Source organism: Ylistrum balloti, unplaced genomic scaffold, assembly GCF_031769215.1.
Source record: "Ylistrum balloti isolate Yb309-2 unplaced genomic scaffold, AGI_CSIRO_Ybal_v1 Utg370924, whole genome shotgun sequence".
NCBI classification, from domain to species: domain Eukaryota; kingdom Metazoa; phylum Mollusca; class Bivalvia; order Pectinida; family Pectinidae; genus Ylistrum; species Ylistrum balloti.
Window position 1 is genome coordinate 229,619 of NW_026782523.1, and position 22,565 is coordinate 252,183.

At 34.7% G+C, this 22,565-nt stretch overlaps 1 protein-coding gene across 1 annotated transcript; it reads left to right on the plus strand.

Annotated features, from left to right (window-relative positions):
* Positions 1 to 569: 569 nt before the first annotated feature.
* LOC132559492 (coiled-coil domain-containing protein 171-like) lies at positions 570 to 21,757 on the plus strand. Its single transcript, XM_060224119.1, has 29 exons — positions 570 to 635; positions 974 to 1,118; positions 1,468 to 1,547; positions 2,007 to 2,181; positions 2,828 to 2,940; positions 3,495 to 3,583; positions 5,030 to 5,070; positions 5,376 to 5,470; positions 6,344 to 6,436; positions 6,886 to 7,046; positions 7,999 to 8,237; positions 8,804 to 8,910; positions 9,264 to 9,353; positions 9,820 to 9,981; positions 10,310 to 10,348; positions 10,513 to 10,674; positions 11,881 to 12,069; positions 12,802 to 13,315; positions 13,828 to 13,977; positions 14,469 to 14,677; positions 15,394 to 15,552; positions 15,930 to 16,121; positions 16,437 to 16,582; positions 17,198 to 17,252; positions 17,984 to 18,112; positions 20,107 to 20,253; positions 20,510 to 20,598; positions 21,108 to 21,212; positions 21,676 to 21,757. The coding sequence occupies exons 1-29, from the start codon at positions 570 to 572 to the stop codon at positions 21,755 to 21,757; spliced, it is 4,023 nt and encodes a 1,340-aa protein (XP_060080102.1).
* Positions 21,758 to 22,565: the final 808 nt, after the last annotated feature.

Here is a 22,565-nt window from a genome sequence, read left to right on the forward strand (position 1 = left end):
CCTTTATAGAAAAAGAGAAATTAATTTTTGGCCCCCCCCCCCCTTTTTTTTTTTTGAGAAATGGGAAAATTTTGGATTGTCCTCTTGGTAAGAATTCAAAAGAGAGACGGGGTAAAGTATATGATGATTACATGAAGAAATATTGCATTGTTTAGGTTTGGTTGATATTTCTTTTGCATGATTTGAAAATATGTTTGGAAAATTTACTGATTAGCTCTATTTTGAGGTTAATTTTCCCTGTCGAAACTTTCCCATGTTATCAGTATATTTCTTGATTGGGAACTGTTTATATTCAGAGGAGAAAACTACTGCTTGGGGAAAACTACCCTTTTTGGGGTAGTAAATTTTGTCTAGATTTATCCCTGATCAGAAGGTCTGAAATTTTTCTTTGCGTAGATAATGATGAATTTTTTAATGGTAAAAGAACTAATTAAGCCACGCACCACAGATAAAGTTTCTAATTAGTGCATTTAGTTGACACCTGTTTAAAGCATGGACATATTTAGTTGTGATATGTTTTGATAATGATCAATGATTATTTTAGGAATTAATTACAAAGTGCTGTTACCATGGAAACTGAAAAAGGCAACTCCCAAGACTCAAATCAAGAAGAACAAATGTTACAAACACCCAAAGTAAGTAATCTTTATGTATATTACTATGTATACATGTACTAGAAAGTGCAGTGGATAATCTTTCTAAAACTTCAATCTTACAGATATGTTTGCTAAGTAAACAATTTGGATATCATGAACTATGATAACATTTCCTTTAGATTATAATTATGAGTAAAAGAAAGGTATTTGTGCAATAGAATAACCTGATTGAAATTCACAGTACACCTGTACAACGTTTAGGAATGACCTGTCCTCAATAAAACAATAATAAACAAAAACTGACATTATAAACAGATATAGTGAAAGAGAGTCTAAGGGTTTACAAAGTGGTCTTATATTTGTCATTCTGTTTGCAGAAAGGCGATGACAATTACTTTGGTGGAGATGGACAAAGCTGGAAAATGTTTACAACTCCGATGCAGGAAGAGAAATATCGCATAGAAAATAATCAATTGCGGTCCCAAATCAAACAACTTCAGCTAGATGTGCATGCTGAGCAGGGTCAGTCAAATTTCTGTGGTTTGATGATTTATTAGTGAGAGAGTTCTTACTCATCATTTGATGCAATGTACTCTCATTTACCGTAAAACACTGATAAGTATGTAATAGATACCAAGATTGTAAGCATATCATGAAAATGATTTAACATACATTGAAACGATTTTTGTTAATGATTATTCAAGTATATGTAAATGAGAATCATATCACTGGGACTGATATTTAAAGTCAATTTATCAAAGTTATATCTTGGAAAGTTAGTATCAGTGTTGTTGGATGATATGGAACTACCAATACATATGTATGAGTAAATGCACATGTGCATTACACAAACTTTCATTTCATTTTTCAGAAACAGTGGGACAAGTGAGACGTCGTTTGAATGCTGTTGAGAAAGAACGTTTACAAGCAGCCAGCAAGAACAATGCTGAGGTATTTATAAACTCACACAGATGAATTTGAAAAGATATTTGTCCTCTAATAAGGATTTCCATGCAAAGCTTTCCGTATATTTCATTTTGTGTTAAGATTTCTTTCTGAATGTATCCGATGAATCAGTTTATTTTGTCTTAAGGCAGTTAAGTCATATATAAACATGCTGTTTCCAACTTTTTATGCTTTTGCTATTTGATATTGGGAGGTGGGGAATATATATTGTATTTTTACCTTTGTTGTGTCCCAATTCTGTTATCTATCCATTTATTTCTGAACAAATCATGACCACAAACTTTATGCTGATGTCAGGAATGAAGAAACTTTATATCATTTTCTTGATTATTGTAGGTAATTATCGTAACAGGTCAATATTGACATCCAAGACAAACTTAGTTGAGTGATTTTTCTTACCTCATTTCATAAACATAATAGTCATTCATTTCATTTTTTTTTCAGATTGCTGACTTGGAGGGCCAACTGGTTAAATTTCGTGCCCAGATTGAGAAAGGAGAAGCTATGCGACAGAACTTGGAATTTGAATTGACAAAGACACGTCGTGAGGTTACACAACAAAAACATGCAACACTTGAAAAAGATGCCACACTCAAAGATGCTAGAGGACAGTTAGAAAGTAGGGATGATTAGATTTATGTATCAGTAAATGAACCTGAAAGGAGAATTGTAAACAAACTCACTTTTATACGAAGACCTCCAGTCACTTCAGACATTGAATACTTGTGTTAGGGACAATTGAGGATTAGAATTTTCTTGTTGTTTGTCAAAATAGAAATTTTTTGTGATATTTTCCAAATAGCGAATAACGTTTATTTGAACTAAGTAAAAAGACAGACATTCTTGGCTAATTTAACCCTGAGTCTGTCTTAGAGGCATACAATCAGATTCTTAAACCATGATGTCCTACAAATAGATTTTTAAACTACAATGTCATGCAATCAGATTCTAGATGTCCTATTGAGTATATTTACACTGTAACTCATTTATATAACGATAGATCTTACAAACCTGACTTATTTTATGTAATTATCTTTGTGTTCATTTGATAGATATTAATCATGATAGATACACTTGTATTCAATATCACTTACTTGATGTTGTTTATATATCTGTCATCCAGATACTAATTGACGTATCCAGTTTAGCAGAAAATTTTCCACTGTTGTTTAAAAATATTGTTAGCATGAACAGACTATAAACTGGCTTCAATAACCTTTGTTAGTTCTAACATACAACTCCTTTATATAAAATTTAACTTTCAGAGAAGATCCTTGATCTGGAAGAGACACTAAAAAAGACAGAAAGTGAGAGGAACAATCTTCAGGAGAAAGTCGAAGCTGCAGAGAACAAAATCCAACGACAGAAGGAGGAAAATGTGAGTCAATATGCATAGTCAATGGAGTGAGTTGCATTTAGAATCTCCCCAACAGAATACTGTGATTGTCCTACTCCTTTATGACTTACCACTGGGCTGGAGTGATACAGTAGTGGTACGATACTCTACATTTCTGGATACTTCTGACGAACCCATTGGGGCTTGTCAGCTGTGATGTTTTGACTCCTTTTGAATTAGATTTTGTAAAACACTAATTGGCTTAATGCACCAAAATCAACCAATCGCATGACTCCTTTCATTTTCATTAGTAACTGCAGAAATCAGTAGGCCTAACACTTTCATTTTCTATATTGTTTGCATGTAATTAAGATGTTATATGTTTGAAAATTCATCATGCAATTTGTTTAACTGTATTAATAACAAGATAATGACAGGAGAGATACAGGTATCGTGATATTTTATTTGGATTGGTTTTTGTATTATACATGATGTGCATTACAGTTGACTGATACACACTAGTAAAGATATTAACACATGTGCCATTTGAATTTCATTAAGCAACATAAAAATATGATTTCTGTTCTTTGATTCAGGACCATGAAATAGCCAAGAGCCATACAGAACAGGAGATACTGAGAGCAGAGAGAGATAAGCTAGATGCAATTGTGCTACAGCAAGAAGGGTACGGAAGTTGTGTTATAAATTCATTGTCACTGGTACCTCTGAAGAAATTTGAATCACTCTCTTACTCTTATGTTTAAATTGTGCTTGATTTATCAATTCATTTTAACTTTTTTTTTTAAAGTTCAGATAATTCTTGTCTGCAATATCACACTTTTTACCCTCATTTCCTAATTTTAGCACTCAGATTGAACAGAAATTTCAATGTGATACTTACCATGGAATTAAAGACTAAATATATTCAGTCACTTGGTCAGATAATTTGAAATTTCTATGGAATTGAACAGCTTTAAAGATAAGATATTCAGACATTTTATATTGAAACTCCTGGTGCTGGCATTCTTTACCTTTTTATCAAGTCTGTCAATGCCTATTACCTCAAACACACATTCTGAAAGAAAAACTGAGCACTAAAACATCACATAGGCTTTCAGGGGAACACTTTAGCCAGCTGGTAATGCATGGTGATCAGTGGTGATCAGTTTGTTTTTTAGCACACTATCATCAGATGGTGGGCTATTCAGATCGCTCTGTGTCCATGGTCAGTCCGTCTGTCGTCCGTCCGTAAACAATTTTTGTTATTACTTTTTCTTGAGAAGTCTTGGATGGAACTTTCTCAAATTGCATATATAGGTTCCTCTTGGTCCCTTGTTGTGCCTGTTTGATTTTGGGACTGATCAAAAAATCAAAATGGCTGACAGACAGCCATTTTGGATTTTTTATTGAAGTTTGTTTTCACTATTTCTTTAGAAATGCTGAATTGATCTCTCTCAGACTTCATATGTAGGTTCCCCTTGGTCTCTAGTTGTTCCCATATAGTTTTGGAAATGATCAGAAAAACAAAATAGCGGAAAAGTGGCCATCTTGGATTTTACTTATTAAAGATTGTTATTGCTATTTCTGAAGAAGTACTGAATGGATATCTCTCAATTTTCATACGTATATTCCCTTTGATCTCTCCTTGTGCTTGTTTGCTTTTGGGACTGATCAGAAGAAACAAAATGACTTCCAGGTGGCCATTTTGTATTTGGCAGGTAAAGATTATCATTTATTTCTGCAAAGGAATATTCAAATGTGTTATAATTAAGAGTAAAAATAGAGAAGAGGAAAGAAGGGAAAAGATCCAACTTTCAAAGGGCATATAAAGATCAAACAATGGTGGGTGCCAAGATCCCTCTAGTATTAGTTAGTACAGTTATTCTGAAGTCTGATTGTTGTAGTGACAAGATCTGTTTCTGAATACAATTAAATGTGTAAGTGATGGTTATGAAAAAAAGATTTTGTCTTTCATATTACGTAACCCAATTATATTGGGAGCATAACCAGTTAAATAAAAATGTAAATCTATCAATGAAATAATGAAACATTAACAAATAAGTTGTACCTAAGTAAATATCTCCTCTAAAATTTACCAGATTCCATATTTTTCTTTCATTTATTTTTGCAGTACCCTGTCAGATTTACAAGAAAAGAACCAAGAGCTTGAAAGTAAGAAAAGATAAATGTGTACATCTGCTTTTTGGGAAAGTTGTTGTTGTTGGGAGTCCTGTACTACAATACCAGATCCATCAAGAGATTGTATCAGAACTCTGAACCCTTGTTTTATATTAATTACAATGTAAACATCATCTACAAAACATTTGGTCAACATTATATGGGGTTTCCTTAATGTAACTTTTGAAACATAAAAATGTTATGTTCTTAAGATAGGTAATATACTTAACGAAAACATTCTGGTCAAGAAGGGCAGGTCTAGTGTACCTGACTTTTAATATGTTCTGAATTGTGAACAGATGAACAAAGGAATCAGTTGGAGAATTTACGGAGAACTCTGACAGAAATGGAATATGCCAAGGAAAGAGAGGATCGTCTAAAAAAAGATCTGGAGGTAGGATCATTGTCCTGTTTTAGGATACTGCTCTGTTTGAGGTATCAGAATGATATGTTGGAAATTCCAAGAATTCTGCCAGGCATCCAACAAAAATATGTTGGAAATTCCGAGAATTCTGCCAGGCATCCAACAAAAATATGTTGGAAATTCCGAGAATTCTGTCAGGTATCCAACAAAAATATGTTGGAAATTCCGAGAATTCTGCCAGGCATCCAACAAAATATGTTGGAAATTCCGAGAATTCTGCCATGCATCCAACAAAAATATGTTGGAAATTCCGAGAATTCTGCCAGGCATCCAACAAAAATATGTTGGAAATTCCGAGAATTCTGCCAGGCATCCAACAGAAATATGTTGGAAATTCTGAGAATTCTGCCAGGCATCCAACAGAAATATGTTGGAAATTCCGAGAATTCTGCCAGGCATCCAACAGAAATATGTTGGATATTCCGAGAATTCTGCCAGGCATCCAACAGAAATATGTTGGATATTCCGAGAATTCTGCCAGGCATCCAACAAAAATATGTTGGAAATTCTGAGAATTCTGCCTGGCATCCAACAAAAATATGTTGGAAATTCCGAGAATTCTGCCAGGCATCCAACAAAAATATTCACACCAAAAAAGAACTTTTAAATTCAGATATCGGTAAGACAGAGAAAGAGTACAATAATGCTGGAGCTCAAGACCAAAATTTTTCACCAAAAGAGAAGATAGACATATCCAAAACCAAGATTTTACATTGATTTAAAAGCTGCTAGCCAAAATTTCTGAGTTATCATATTTGTAATATTACAGTCTTGTAGAATAAAGATTTTAAAGTAGTCTTTTAAAGACCATTTAATCAGTTCAAACTTTTTGATTACCTTCAGACAGCACTCCAGCGACTCAGAACAATGGAAGAAAGCATAGAGGCAGAGAGAGCTGCACATCTTGAATCAAAATTCAACTCTGAGATTGTACAGGTGATGTGTTCTCATCATTATTAGGACTACATAATAATATACAACACATATTGATCAACTTTTGTTGTATGGTGATATACAGGTAAATTGGTAATTGACTTTTCACAATAATGGGCATTTATTTTATAATAGACTTTATAATGTATACTTGAAATGATATCTGAAGGTCGCAGGATGTTGTCAATTTGATTGGGTGCATTTAGAGGTGGTACTGAGTGCTTTCTTTTAAAACAAAATCTGGTAAGCTTACAGTTGTCTTTGATTAGTTAAACAGGTTTAACACATTTTTTATGATATAATTTCCTTAATTTTACATTCAATGAAACACAGGAAGTATAAAAATGGTGAATTGACAATTTTTTCACTCAACAGACCCTTTAATTTATGTGAAAATATCAAATTTCAAAACTTAACATTCTTATTATTAAACAACTCTTATTTAAATGCAGTTGAGGGTGCGAGATCTGGAGGGTGCAATGGAAGTAGAGAAATCGGCCAATAACGAGGCCAACAAAGCCATCGATCGCCTCACTAGACAGATCCGAGAACTGGAGCACAGCTACGAAGAGGAGCGCAAGAACGGAAAGGATCTCTCTAACAAACTTGACAAGTAAGTATTCTTATGTAGATGATTTTTGAAAATCTGTTGATGAGTAAAAGTACTGGTATTTATAATACTTTTAAATAGCATTGTGCTGTTAAAGTTTACTACATTTAGGAAGATACTGTTAGCATGTACTTATTTTGGTATAATTAAATTTTAGTGTGTGATCAACTTTTACTACATTAGGGCAATGATGAATATGTGCATCAACATCAATTGCATATAAACGTCATGCAGAAACTGATCTATTAGGTCCTACAACAGGGTAAAAATTCCAGCACCTAATGTGCTAACATCAGATTACCTCTAACATATGTCTTTTAGTGTGAAAGGGTTATAGTTCACTGCATTCAGGAAGATTGTGTAAAAGAGTTAAATTTCACAACATCCAGGAAGATTGTGTGAACAGGTTAAAGTTTACTACATCCAGGAAGATTGTCTGAAAGATTAAATTTCACATCAAGGAAGATTATCTGAAAGGGTTAAAATTTACTACGTTCAGGAAGATTGCCTGAAAGGTTAAAGTTCACTACATCCATGATGATTGTCGGAAACGGTTAAAATTTACTACATTCAGGAAGATTGCCTGAAAGGTTTAAGTTCACTACATCCATGATGATTGGCTGAAATGATTAAAAGTTCACTGCATTCAGGAAGATTTTGTGAAAGGGTTAAAGTTCATTACATTTAGGTAGACAGTGCTGTAGATCTATAATGTACACTGTGTTCAGAATATGAATGTAGTTTGTGTACTTTATTTGATTTACCTTACCCTGAATGGCAAGAGTGGAATAGAATAGAAAACTTCAGTCAAATTGAAGTTTTTCAACCTACTTAATAGTAATTATTTGTATGAAATACTAATTTGGACCAGGCATTAAGATAAATGGATTTTAAGTGAACAGTGTAGTTTGTAAAGCCTTTGACTGTATTAACTAAAAGTAACTCTGTGCTGTAGGATGGAACGAGAATATAGCTCTGTCAAAAAGCAGCTGACAGCTCAAGTGGAAGACAAGAAATCTGTGATCGGCAATCTGTCCAAGGAGCTGGAGCATCACCAGAAAAATTTCTCCGAACTCAAAGATGAGCTAACTAAGGCCAAGAAACGTCAGATATACCTAGAGGAGACATATGGTGGAAACATGAGAGAATTAGAACTGCTTCTTAATAATTTCTCAGTAGAGCCTACCAAGGGCAGTAAGTAGATACTATAAATAGAACTTCTCCTTAATAATTTCTCTGTAGAGCCTACCAAGGGCAGTAAGTAGACACTATAAATAGAACTGCTCCTTAATAATTTCTCTGTAGAGCCTACCAAGGGCAGTAAATAGACACCATAGAACTACTCCTTAATACCCTCTTTGTGGAGCCTACCAAGGGCAGTAAATAGACACTATAGAATTACGCCTTAATATCCTCTGTGTGGAGCCTACCAAGGGCAGTAAATGGACACTATAGAACTATGCCTTAATATCCTCTGTGTGGAGCTTACCAAGGGCAGTAAATAGACACTATAGAACTATGCCTTAATATCCTCTGTGTGGAGCCTACCAAGGGCAGTTATTAGACACTTCGTCTACTACTTCACAACCAGTAACAATTTCAGGTGGAATACACTTCCAAGCTCCCTTCAAAATTTAGTGGACAAAGTTGGCCCCTACTGATGTGTAATGTAACTAAGAACTATGTATATTATGATGACTTGCTTCATAATAAATCAGTACTCAATTTCAGAATAAAAACACTGTGTTCTTTCAATACAGAATCAAAGAAAGATTCCTCAAAACAACCAAATCCTTCTGTAGTGCTGGAGTCCTTACGACAAACTTTGTCTGAATACAAGAAGCGTCTGGATAACACGTCTGGAGAGGTGAGGTGGTGTGTTCTGAATCTCTAGATTGTTAGCTTTTAGGGATGAAAAAAGACTTACTCATCTGTTTTGGATATTAGTGAAATAATAGGATGATTTCCTCTATTATCCACATTTTGAAAATATCAAGTTTGATAGTCACTGCTACGTTTAAGGATGTTAACATGCACTTTGGAAGGTAAAAATTAAAATACTGTGATCAAAATCTTTCAGAAAGACGTGCAATGGGTTTTATTTCATTTCTTGTAAATTTTTAGTTGAATATCGAATATAGATTAGCATGTGAAATATGTTATGTTAAGGAACATGTTCAGTGAAATCCTACTTACCATTGATGATATCTGTTTTGACAGCTGGGTCGAATGAAGAAGCTGACAGACAGTTTAAATAGGGAGGTTGACCAACTCAAAGAGATGATGTGGGCCAAGGATAAGTCATTAGAAGTAGGTATCTCTCAGTTGCTGTGTAAGTTGTAATATAACTAAATTATGAAGTCTATTAAGAAAGTTTAGAAATCTCCAGGCAGTTTTTATTCAGTATTAATTATGTATGTATTATATATACTTGTGGTCAGTGAAGTTATAACAACATAGACAGGTAAATTGTCAAATTTTCGAGGCAATCTGCCCCATTATCAAGACACAAAATAATGCAAAAATTACATCACATGCATAGAACATAAAACAAACTTTCTTTTTCATTGTGTAATAAAATACTATGTACTTTGTAAATGTAATGGCTTTATCATGGAAGATTTAGGAACCAAGGATGTATACTTCTAGCAAATCATCAAATCAGACATATTCAAGATTTGTCAGGAAGTATGTATTTGAAGAATAAAAGAGAGGTTTGTATACAAGATTACTTTGATATGCAGAGATATCTTCAGGTGCTATTTCTCCATTTAAGGACGCCCAGAAAAACTACACACGAACAGCGAAGGAGTTGAATCGCGTAAGATCTGAGTATGGAGCTCTTGACAGTCACATGGCCAGAATGAAGATGGATTTACAGAGTACTAGTTCTAACCAAACTAAAGATAGGAAACGTATTCATGGATTATCTGAGGAGGTAAGTGTTAGGGGAAGGTCAGAGGACAGTCTAAATATAGAAAAAATAATAGCACTCTGATAACAGATCTCTGAGGTGTTAGCTATAGGCAGTGAGAGAAGAGAGGTCAAAGGTCAGTCTAGATGTCTACTAGATGGAATTGTCTGAGGTGGTAGATGTATGAGGGTAGAATCCATAGGTCTATTTAAATATTAAGTACCCAGACAAATCTGGGTGAGGAGGTAAATAATGAGAGAAAGATTCTGTGTATTATGTTTTATGTGGTTCTATTTGATGACAAGAAAAATTGTTGTCCCATCAATATATGTAATTTTTTTTTAATTTCCAGATCATGAAGTTGGTAAAACGACATAAAGCTGAAGATGAGGTCAGTAGCTTGTCTTTCATAATTAAAAGTATGTAATTACTTACAGAGGTCATATTTGATTGATGCAAATTCATCAAACAACCATACTTAAATATGTGGGAGTGATGGCATTACAGACATTTACAAGTTTATTGATATAGATAAATATGATTTTGTATGTTTAGGAAAAATTGGCATTTTTACACGGCATGCATCATCGTCTGTTAGCTGGAAAGATTCCAATGAAGGAGCCCAACTTTACCCAGTTTTCTTGGGCTGACCTGACCAGTCTTGTGTATGAACAAGTGTCCAGTCTGGTGACTGTTGTACAGAGATCAGAGGAGAAGGTAATCTGCTTATGTAGTTGGTTGATAACTAGACAGAAATTGAAAAACAACTATGACTTTTGATGTTATAATTAAGATGAATTTTGAAGCCAGATTGATCCAGTAAGTAAGGATTTGATATTTAATTTTATACAAATGACATTTTAAGATTTTTCTTTGTATTTTTAAAAATATCTTTTTGTGAAAGGGAATTGATTGTGTTGAACTTGGTTTAGTTTGTTATCAGTTGAATGGACAAAACTAATAATCTAGCAATACAAAAAAATAATACTCAATGGTAATATAAGATAGCAAATAGAAAAATCACAACCTCAGACAGTGGACAAACAGTGAAATCTTTGATGATTCCCACAACCTTAGCCAGTGGACAAATAGTGAAATCTTTGATAATTCCCACAATCTTAGCCAGTGGACAAACAGTGAAATCTTTGATCATTCCCACAACCTTAGACAGTGGACAAGCAGTGAAATCTTTGATAATTCCCACAACCTTAGACAGTGGACAAACAGTGAAATCTTTGATGATTCCCACAACCTTAGCCAGTGGACAAATAGTGAAATCTTTGATAATTCCCACAATCTTAGCCAGTGGACAAATAGTGAAATCTTTGATAATTCCCAAAACCTTAGACAGTGGACAAATAGTGAAATCTTTGATAATTCCCACAACCTTAGCCAGTGGACAAATAGTGAATTCTTTGATAATTCCCACAACCTTAGCCAGTGGACAAATAGTGAAATCTTTGATAATTCCCACAACCTCAGACAGTGGACAAATAGTGAAATCTTTGATAATTCCCACAACCTCAGACAGTGGACAAATAGTGAAATCTTTGATAATTCCCACAACCGTAGACAGTGGACAAATAGTGAAATCTTTGATAATTCCCACAACCGAAGACAGTGGACAAATAGTGAAATCTTTGATAATTCCCACAACCTTAGACAGTGGACAAGTAGTGAAATCTTTGATAATTCCCACAACCTTAGACAGTGGACAAATAGTGAAATCTTTGATAATTCCCACAACCTCACACAGTGGACAAATAGTGAAATCTTTGATAATAGTCACAACCTTACACAGTGGACAAATAGTGAAATCTTTGATAATAGTCACAACCTTAGACAGTGGACAAACAGTGAAATCTTTGATAATTCCCACAACCTTAGACAGTGGACAAATAGTGAAATCTTTTTTAATTGCAGACAACTCATTTAGAGGAAGCATTAAAATCAAAGGAGGAGCTGGTGGAAGAGATGCAACGTTCTCACGAAGACCAGCTCAACAAACTCACATCACTCACAAAGGAGCGCGAGCAGTCCTGGCACAAACAGAAGGAAGAGATTGAGGCACACTACGCACAACTTTTAACTGAACTACAGTCTCGCTCAAAGGTATGGACTAACTGAACTACAGTCTCCCTCAAAGGTATGGACTTACTTCATTTTGGTCTCGTTCAGACATAAGGATTAGCTGAACTTCTGTTTTGCACAAGCATAAAAATTAAGTGAACAACAGCCTTGCTGCAATACATTATATGCATTATATTTTAGAGAACCATGTTGTTGCTAAAGTTTGAATAAAGCTCTTAGAGTTTTGATATAGAGATTATTTTTTATCCTAACTTGTTCTGGTCATATCTTAAAATAATACAGAGAGCCCTACCTGTTTTTAATTTCATTAATATAAGATTTTGTCTGAACTTCTACTTGTGTTAAAGTATTACTTACAGGTATGCAGAGCTCTTTACAAAGTTAGGAGCTAAATTGATTTGCAGCTTGAAAAAAGAAATATTTCATCATGAAGTACACTAAGGCTTTCTTAATGCTAGATTTTACTTTAAATGTTACCTGACGTAATGTGAATGTTGGAGCATAGCTTGTCACCAACCTAAATTTAAACTTAATTTCCAAATTGAACTTTGTTCCTGAATCTTTTGTATGTATATAAGTGATTGTTATTTTTACCAACAAAAAAGGTTAGATCCTTTTGAAAAAGAAATCAAATCATAATTTATAGTGGTTGTTTTTGAAGATTAGTTACCAATTTCAAAGAAGGTTTTGTTGAATGAATGAAAATGGTCGTAAAGCTGTTACTGATGTTAGTTTTATTTTTTCTCATTATAGAAAAGCCAAGCAATGGCTGACCAAGCATGGGACAAGATTCGTATGACAGGAACAGTAAAACAGGGATTAGAGACTGAGTGTTCAGACCTTCGTGCACAGGTCGTGGAAGCTCAGACACAGAATGCGTCATTGCTAGCCGCATGTGGACTTCTTGCAGGAGCATTGTTCCCAATGTGTTCTCGGGCTACGCATCTAGCAACTCAGCGCCATCTACTGGAAGAACAGTGTGGTATGTGGGACATGTGTCGTGAACGTATTGAACTTCTTGTTGACACATTAGCATCAGAAATGCAGGATGAAAACGATACGAAGAGTAAAACTCAGATTCACAGAAAAAGACATCCGCTGTTAGTGTTTCGGAAAGCTGCCATAGCTGTTCTGGCTGCCAACAGATTACGATATCTGGGACGTTCATGTACAAAAATGTTTGTTACGTATGATACTTCTGTGTTCTACCGTACTGGCATTGCTGTGTGTACAGGAGGAGCACGGCCAGCTGTCACATCCTTCAGAGGTAAGCAGCTCTTCATAGCCTACTGGTGACAGGGTTTATTTTTTCTCTAGCTTTAGGAATGGGGAATCAGGCTTCTGTCTTATCAGTCTAACTCTTGACTGACTAAGCTTCAGAGAAATCTCCGTTGGTGGTTCCATAGAAATATCAAGTACTTTACTAGGACAAAATACTGCCCCAGCATAGCTTTCAGGAGTTAAGATAATTTGTATTACAGCTTTGTAGTTTTGTCAATATTTCCAACAAAACAAAATGGTAAAAGATATTATAGTGAAGGATGGGACATTTACTGTTGATCTTCTTGTAAATGATGTGGGCTATTACAGCCGTGCTATTGCAAATGGATGGTCAGTGCATTGAATGTTATTGGTAAAGATCAGTGAAAAAGATAAATGATTAACAAAGGAGGGGCTCTCCAGACCAGAAACAAGAGAAATGATGATATAATATTGTGTAATGGTCAGATGGATATTAAGGTTAGTGTATTGTTCAACTTTTCAACTTGTGTGCTGTAGATGGTGTGAGTGATGATTTGGAAATAGATGACCTGTCGTCTCGCCAGGACATCATGAGATGGGTGTCCAGTCCCGATCTTCTCCACACTGTTGTCTCCTCCATGTCAGAAATGATTGAAGTCATAGGTCATATCAAGAACAAAGATGGAGGTAAGGGCATTTCAAAACCAGGTCTTTGTTGATTTACTGTACATACTATGACATCTATTGTGACAATATACATCTCTGTGAACTAAATAATTCAAAAGACTGAACTATTGACTTGATGTTTTATTTGTTTCTGAAAACACTGGGCAAAAATATCGCATTGGTTTTTGATTGACTGTTCAAACTTCCATTACTTTTCGGGAATTCCTTTAGCTGCATAAATTTGAATTAATTATCAGTGTATTTCTGCCTACCATTGATCAAAAGTTTCATAATATTATTTTACTCATTGTTTTGAAAGCCAGAAAATTATCTAGCTTCTTAAAGACTTTAAAGTCTATGAATAACTTCTGAATGGTTTAGAGGTATTCTTTACTTGAAAAGAGACCATCATTTTGTTTGATACATCGCAAGTTATTTGTTCTGTGTTTATCAGGTGATCATATCAAAGATAATGACATATTATTTTACTGAACTTCAAATTGCATTCACAGCCATCGAATCACGAGCACTGGTAAATGCAGCAAGGAACACATTTACAAAACTGGTTGACAAAATTGGCCGTCATTTTGAAGGGGTGACTGGAAGTCAAAACACAGCATTTCGTGAACGCAATTCTTTGATGCGAATGATGGGCAGGGGTCTGTCTAAAGTGTGTGTTGGAAAACCACTGGAACAGAGGCAGCACCTATCACCACTACAGGTAAGACACATAGCAACACTACAGGTAAGACATATAGCACCAATACAGGTAAGACACATAGCAATATTACAGGTAATGCTCATAGCAATACTACAGGTAAGACATATAGCACCAATACAGGTAAGACACATAGCAATACTACAGGTAAGGCACATCGCAACACTACAGGTAAGACACATAGAAACAGTACAGGTAAGGCACATAGCAATACAACAGGTAAGACACATAGCAACACTACAGGTAAGACACATAGCAAAACTACAGGTAAGACACATAGCAACACTACAGGTAAGACATATAGCACCAATACAGGTAAGACACATAGCAAAACTACAGGTAAGGCACATAGCAACACTACAGGTAAGACACATAGCAACACTACAGGTAAGACATATAGCACCAATACAGGTAAGACACATAGCAAAACTACAGGTAAGAGGTAAAAAAATTCATTATCAGATAGAATATCATGTTTAGTTTAAAGATTAATGTGTATGTTATCCATGATATAAATGGGGGGCTGTGTGTTGGGTGTGGATACCAAAAGGTATACAGGGCATTAAAATAAAACACAAATCCAGGTAAGTTTATAATGGATAAGTATTATTATGACTGTCAGAGAAGGATCAATTGTCATCATCGGTGATGTTAGTGTAAGAGTATCAGTATTGTAAGAAATATTAAAAAAGTAGAAGAGAGTCCATTGGATGTTGCAGGACATTCTTGGAGCCTTGCAGAATCACATTTTGAACTTCACACAACGCCTACATGCTGTGGAGATAGAACGCCGTGGACTGCTTTTAGAGGTAGAAAGACTGAAAGAAGAAGTCATTGAAGCTAGCCGTGATGAAGCACTGAAAAACCAGATGTCTGAGGTAAACAGATGAAAAGTTTTATATCAGAAATGTACGATATCTTCCACTGGATCTGCTTAATGTCTGCTGTAATTTGGAATCTCAGTTGGAAAATTTTAAACATGTGATTATGACTTTTCACAGTGAAGACAGCATTGTAAAAATCAAACATTTTTAAGGAATTTTTACTCCATACTGCAAGAAGTAGAATCCTGATATATTATATTGGGGAAATTTTGTTTAACAGATTCTAAAAGTAGCCATTGTGAGTGTATTTCAATCTTACTATGCTCCCTGTTTTGGCGTGTAAATGTCTCTGATTGTGTGCTTTTTGTGCTCCTAGCTTACAGATAATGATTATAATAGGTGTAAATAGTAAGTTGGTGTTTGTTTGTAAGGACCCTCAATTTGTGGCCATGGATAAGTTTGAGAGTGTCTGCCTGGAGTTAAACAATGCCTTACGACGAGAACAACAAGCTCAGCAGCTGCTGTTAGAGCAGGGGAGACAACTGGAAGAACTGACCCTTCGTCTTGACCTTTACACCACAGAGGGAATGGAGAAGGAACAGATCCTTACAAGTGCTGTACAGGTATGGCCTGGTCTGTCAGACATCATTCCAAGGAAATTATGTACAAATCTGCTTTGAAATGATAACTGATACTGTAACAATCTGCTTCCTAGAAAGAATGATTTTGAGTGTGTCAGAGTTATAGTTCACACTTTGCTTGAGACACATTACTACACTGTACAACCATATGAGAAATGGATCAGATTGCTCCTGACAAGATTTCTTCATAGTTTATCAAAGAAAGTAGTACTCTTGAGGATGTGTTAAATAACATCAGATAGGCCAGGTGGAATTATGTTGTGCAATTAGCACTAAAGGAGATGTTTGTTCATTCAGGGGCTTGCTGAACATAAGTCTGAGATGAAGAAAAAGGAACAAACCCTTCGACAGCTGAATCGACAAGTGATCACACTGGAGGGAGAGAAGAAATCTCTCAGCACCAATGTCAGCGATGCTGAGCGGGCTCTAAGAACTGTTGCAAGGTAATCAACCTCTCTTACTTCCTCCCCACAAAAAATGTATTTTTTCTCGCGATTTAACAGGAATGATGACAAGTTCCTAGGAAAATATTTGTTACAGTTGAACTATAGTCTGTGAAAAAAGTTCTTTTAACACAACCAGTAGAAGATTTGAGTGAGACATGTCAATGACTACAGGGTGACATTTTCTTTAACACTTGGTCATAGATGTGCGAGAGTCTGCAACCTCCCCTCCTGTCAATTACATTATATTGTTACCTTCTGGTGTATTTTGTTAGTCGATAACCTGTTTACCATCTGGTCACACTATTTTCGACCTTTGTGTACATAGGATTATAGTATAACCGACAAAGTTGATAGATTCTGTACCATCTTCTACACTACGTATGTCAGTGATAGTACACTCCACACTGGTCATTGAAACGTCACACTACTTCTACTGCTTGTGTTATAAGAACTTCTATTCTATTGGCATTACAAACATGAAGAAAATGTTCCAAAATATATTAGTCTGTGATTTCTATAAATAATTGAAGACCGTCAGAATTTGGACTGACTAGTTGTGAACTAGATAATTTTACCCTTATCAGAATTGTCTGAATGATTTTATATTTGCAGAGACAAGGAGATTTTAACGCTGTACATACGCTCTGTAGAAGCTGCATTAGATAAGGTAAGTCAAAATCAGTCATACGTAAGAGTAGGATTCAATCACAACAAGCTCATCTTAGTGTTTCTTTTATGTGAATTTCTTTTCACTTGATAAAAAATTTTTTTTTAATTTCATCTCCATTGGAAGCTTTCGTCATGAGTGAATAAAACTACATGTATGTATGATGTCCTGGCTTCAGTGACTTAATTTTTATCAGATTATCATGAAATTTCTTTCACTACTCTGAGCTCCTACAAATTTGAGATGACTGTTCTGTCGTTTGTATCATCCTTGTTCAACTTTTTCTTCTGAATTAGGAAATTTATATAATTTTATTTTTCTTATTTCTGACATATTTTTGCCAGAAATGAAAAACTAGTCTTCTACATCTTAATTTGCTGCCCTCTGCGTCCAACAGGAATAAGAACAACAAAACAAACACTGTTCATTGAGTTGAATTTGTTGGAGTGATCTGTGAGATTATTATACATCATCAGTTCAATGTTCTGTATTGTACGAAGTTCAACTGTTTGTATCGTAAACAGGGAGGAAGAGTGTATACAACCAAATGTAATAGATTGATAGAAATAGGAAATACATGTTTCTTAAAAAAAAACAGAAATTTATCTCCTTTTTTATTTATAAATTCTGTTAACTGGTAACAACATGTAATCAAATTTACATGAAAGTGCACCAGTGACCTTGTCACCTATATTCATGTTTGTCTAATTAGCATGTTTTATTTTTGACAGGCGAAACAAGAGTTATCTCTCTCTAAACGATTCCAGGGACGAGATGTTTCTCTCTCCAAAATGTTACTCAGTGCTGACTTCATTCCCACTGATGTAGGGAAGGCAGGCCCAGAACTGATTGCATGTCAGGTAAATTACATGTTAGGTAAATTATATGTCCGGTAAATTACGTGTCAGGTAAATTACATGTCAGATGTCAGGTAAATTACATGTCAGGTAAATTACTTGTCAGGTAAATTACATATCAGATAAATGATATGTCAGGTAAATTACATATCAGATAAATTACATGTCAGGTAAATTACATGTCAGGTAAATTAAGTCCTATAAGATTATGTGATACTGAAGAGTATTTTTCACTCATTTTAAAACTTAATAATTTAAAATACAGACTTGACTTATTTTCACCACTGGACTCAAGAGGATGCCATGTTTTTCAAAATGTTAACTTTTCCTCCAGTTAATCTAATATAAAAAAATATCAACAAAATTTGCATATATAGCAAACAGAATAATTCAAAGTCATACTTGTTATGTGTGTTATGTTGCGTCAAACAACATTCAAAATGGACGGGTTGAATCTAGCAGTGCATCCTGGTGTATTTCTGCATTAAAATGGAGCAATGTGTTATTATGACTTAAAATTCCTAAATTCATCTTGCTTTTTTCATTAATATGTTTTTTTTAGGCAAAAGAATTGTTCAGTTAACAAATTTCATCATTAGAAATTTTTCTGGAGTGTTTTTATTAGATAGTAACTGAGGAAATATTGGACATATCAGTGGGTGTGCAGGGCTAACATATAGTGCACATTCAGTAAACATTGGTGTATTTTTCTCCTTTACAGACCAACATTACACATCAGCAGATACAGTAACTATATAAGGTGGTGAAAATTAGAAGACTGATAAAATAATATGTTACCTGGCAAATAATATGTAACCTGGATACTGTTACCTGTAGAAAAATCTGTTACCAGGACTGTGTTACTGTGTAGAGTGTTACCTGTAGAAAAATCTGTTACCAGGACGGTGTTACTGTGTAGAGTGTTACCTATAGAAAAATCTGTTACCAGGACGGTGTTACTGTGTAGAGTGTTACCTGTAGAAAAATCTGTTACCAGGACGGTGTTACTGTGTAGAGTGTTACCTATAGAAAAATCTGTTACCAGGACGGTGTTACTGTGTAGAGTGTTACCTGTAGAAAAATCTGTTACCAGGACGGTGTTACTGTGTAGAGTGTTACCTATAGAAAAATCCGTTACCAGGACGGTGTTACTGTGTAGAGTGTTACCTGTAGAAAAATCTGTTACCAGGACGGTGTTACTGTGTAGAGTGTTACCTATAGAAAAATCTGTTACCAGGATGGTCTTACTGTGTACAGTGTTACCTGTAGAAAAATCTGTTACCAGGACGGTGTTACTGTGTAGAGTGTTACCTATAGAAAAATCTGTTACCAGGATGGTGTTACTGTGTACAGTGTTACCTGTAGAAAAATCTGTTACCAGGACTGTGTTACTGTGTACAGTGTTACCTATAGAAAAATCTGTTACCAGGATGGTGTTACTGTGTACAGTGTTACCTGTAGAAAAATCTGTTACCAGGACGGTGTTACTGTGTACAGTGTTACCTATAGAAAAATCTGTTACCAGGACGGTGTTACTGTGTAGAGTGTTACCTGTAGAAAAATCTGTTACCAGGATGGTCTTACTGTGTACAGTGTTACCTGTAGAAAAATCTGTTACCAGGACGGTGTTACTGTGTAGAGTGTTACCTATAGAAAAATCTGTTACCAGGATGGTGTTACTGTGTACAGTGTTACCTATAGAAAAATCTGTTACCAGGATGGTGTTACTGTGTACAGTGTTACCTATAGAAAAATCTGTTACCAGGACGGTGTTACTGTGTAGAGTGTTACCTATAGAAAAATCTGTTATCAGGATGGTGTTACTGTGTACAGTGTTACCTGTAGAAAAATCTGTTACCAGGATGATTAGAATTGGCATGTTACCTTGAAGATTAAATGGTATCCTATTTCGGTGAAAAAGTTGTACCTATTTTAACTGAGTGCCAGCATTTAAAATATTCTCTTGTTTAACATCAGTTTCTATAACGTTATTACAGAATCTGGTCGGTGCATTTGTGGATGCTCAGCAGCAAGCATATGCCAAAATAAAGGCTCTTGAAGAGGATGTGGACTCCCACAAACGTCATGTGACCACACTCAAACAAGAACTCAGCGACGCAGTTCGACGGGAGTATGATGATGAGGTATGTTGTCTACTGCTTCTATCCTGGTATAATAGAATTGGATGAATAGTTCCCCTTCAGTGAACTTAGAGTATCACCAGAGAATTTGGAGAATCAATTTTATTCTTCATAAAAATGTACAGAAGTAAATGTATGCAGCAAGCTTCTTTATTTGTTAAAAAATTTGGATATTTTGAAAAATTGTGTCGACTTTAATTTTGATTGCAATAAATGTGTATTAAAGAGAATATTACTGTTATTATGATGTTTTTTCCAGGGTGAGGTTCCCACACGAGACAACGAGAAGGTCAGTCAAAACATCAGTATGGTGGACACTACACAAGGAGATGCCTTTATGCCAATCAAGTATGTATGTTGTTCTAGGCTAGTGTCCGTTAGCCCATTATCATCAGACTGGTCAAATTGTCCTTTAACATTTCTTTCTATTATTAGCTATTTCTTACCAAATGGATCTTCCTCAAATTTAGTATGTCCCCTCTGTTCCAAGTGGTGTCTTTTCAAAACACTTTTGAGATTGATTGGGAAAAAAATGGCCGACTGACAGCCACTTTGGATTTTGACAATGAAGGTTTATTATCGCTATTTCTTTTAGATTTTAAATGAAGAATTTTTTTTTTGTTTTTTTTTTTAAGTTAGGCTTTGATTATTCTATGATTTATACCCCAAAACAAATATCTGGAGTCCTGGGAGACTGATCTCTATGAAACTATGTTACATTTCCAACTCCAGGTAGTTGAAACAGAAAGTTACAGCCATTTTAAAGTAAAATTTATTTGACTAAATTTTACGATAAAAATTTTGATAAAAATTGGATTATAAAATGTATACCCAGATTTTCTTTATGTACTTTACAGGGAGGATTCTGAAATCTCATTTTCATTTGCAAAGCCATCTACCCCAAAATCAACACCAAAAGCCAAAGCAAGGCTGATCTCGGAGACCCCTAATAAAGGGGATCGGTAAGTGTAACCTGGTTTAAACAATAGTGTATATATGAATTTAGTCATTAAGGTTGTCACCAAGATAAATGTTTTAAGTCTTATCGTTATATCAGTTTTACAGTTTCCATGGTCTTTATTTAATATTCAAATATGACATCTTCTTTCATCTGTCATATATTTATATCTACCTCTATGTCTGTTATGACAGTAGTTCTGTGTGTTCCCCTGTTGAACACTATAACCCCCTATTGCATCACCTTATTATTGTGATCGGTGTTAAAACGATTGCTAGGCTTTTGACAAATAGGAGTATTTCTTAAGAATTCAAAACCAATCATGAGTTGTAATTTATTCAGGAATGGAATAAGCCTGGGGAATGTGTGTGGATAAACAAAAAATGTATCATATTAAGAATGTGCTTTTATGTTGCATCTCGTGTGAAATCAGTATTGAATTTTTTTTATCTCTTTCCTGTCTGCAGATCTCCCAAGTACCAGACACCATCTCGTAGTTCACGGACACAAAACATGCGCCCCAAAGCTTTCGAGCCTCATGGGAGGTGACATCTGTATTCTGACAGTTTGTAAAGTTCAAATCAAAGTTATTTATCAGGAACACATTGATAGGTAGACAAAAATAGGACATAATCACATATACCATTTTATAGGTTAAACAGTGAAATATACAGAAAATAGTTATTATCATAAACATAGATACTTAGATGTTCATATAGATATATATGTAAGTAATTTTATTGGTGATATCTACTTCAATAACATGATTTAAAAGAAAAAATAATATTATACAAAGCTTTGTGAAATTTGTTGCTTTTTTTGGTGAAATATGAAAAAGAAGATGAAGTTTTTTTACCTATAGTTAGGTTGAGTCATGATACTTAAAAAAAATCCAAACATTTCATGAAGGATTTTTTATCAGTAGACAGTAATCTTGAATATCAACAACAAAAACTCCCTATGATACTAAGGTTGTACCTTCATGGCAAGTAAGGATAATCAACTAGTCAATATTTAACTTTGATACAGTATCTAATTGCTGATGAGAAATGGCAAAGAGATGGCCAACAGCTTTTATAATTAAACCACAAGTGCCTTGTTAAACCTTTTGTCATACTTTGATTAAATCCCCACATCTTTTTAATTGTTTTTAACATCCTAGTTTTGTTGGTGGGGATGTAATTCCACAAAAGAAACGACAAATTTTATTTGTGTCTAGTGTTGTTGTATTGTTGTTGCTTAAATGTCTTCTTTTTGTTTACTTGTTTGTTTTTGTTTAGTTATGTTGTTATTAGAAAATTGTATTAGAATCTTTGTGATATTCTTTATAACCATCTGTCCTTATATGTAGTATAAG

What these genes read in the sequence shown, in the direction of transcription:
- LOC132559492 (XM_060224119.1), top strand. Translation starts at nt 570, where the DNA reads ATGGAAACTGAAAAAGGCAACTCCCAAGACTCAAATCAAGAAGAACAA. An exon ending in AGCTGTCACATCCTTCAGAG is followed by an intron (nt 13,316 to 13,827) that starts GTAAGCAGCTCT and finishes TGTGTGCTGTAG; the next exon opens with ATGGTGTGAGTGATGATTTG. An exon ending in TGAAAAACCAGATGTCTGAG is followed by an intron (nt 15,553 to 15,929) that starts GTAAACAGATGA and finishes TTTGTTTGTAAG; the next exon opens with GACCCTCAATTTGTGGCCAT.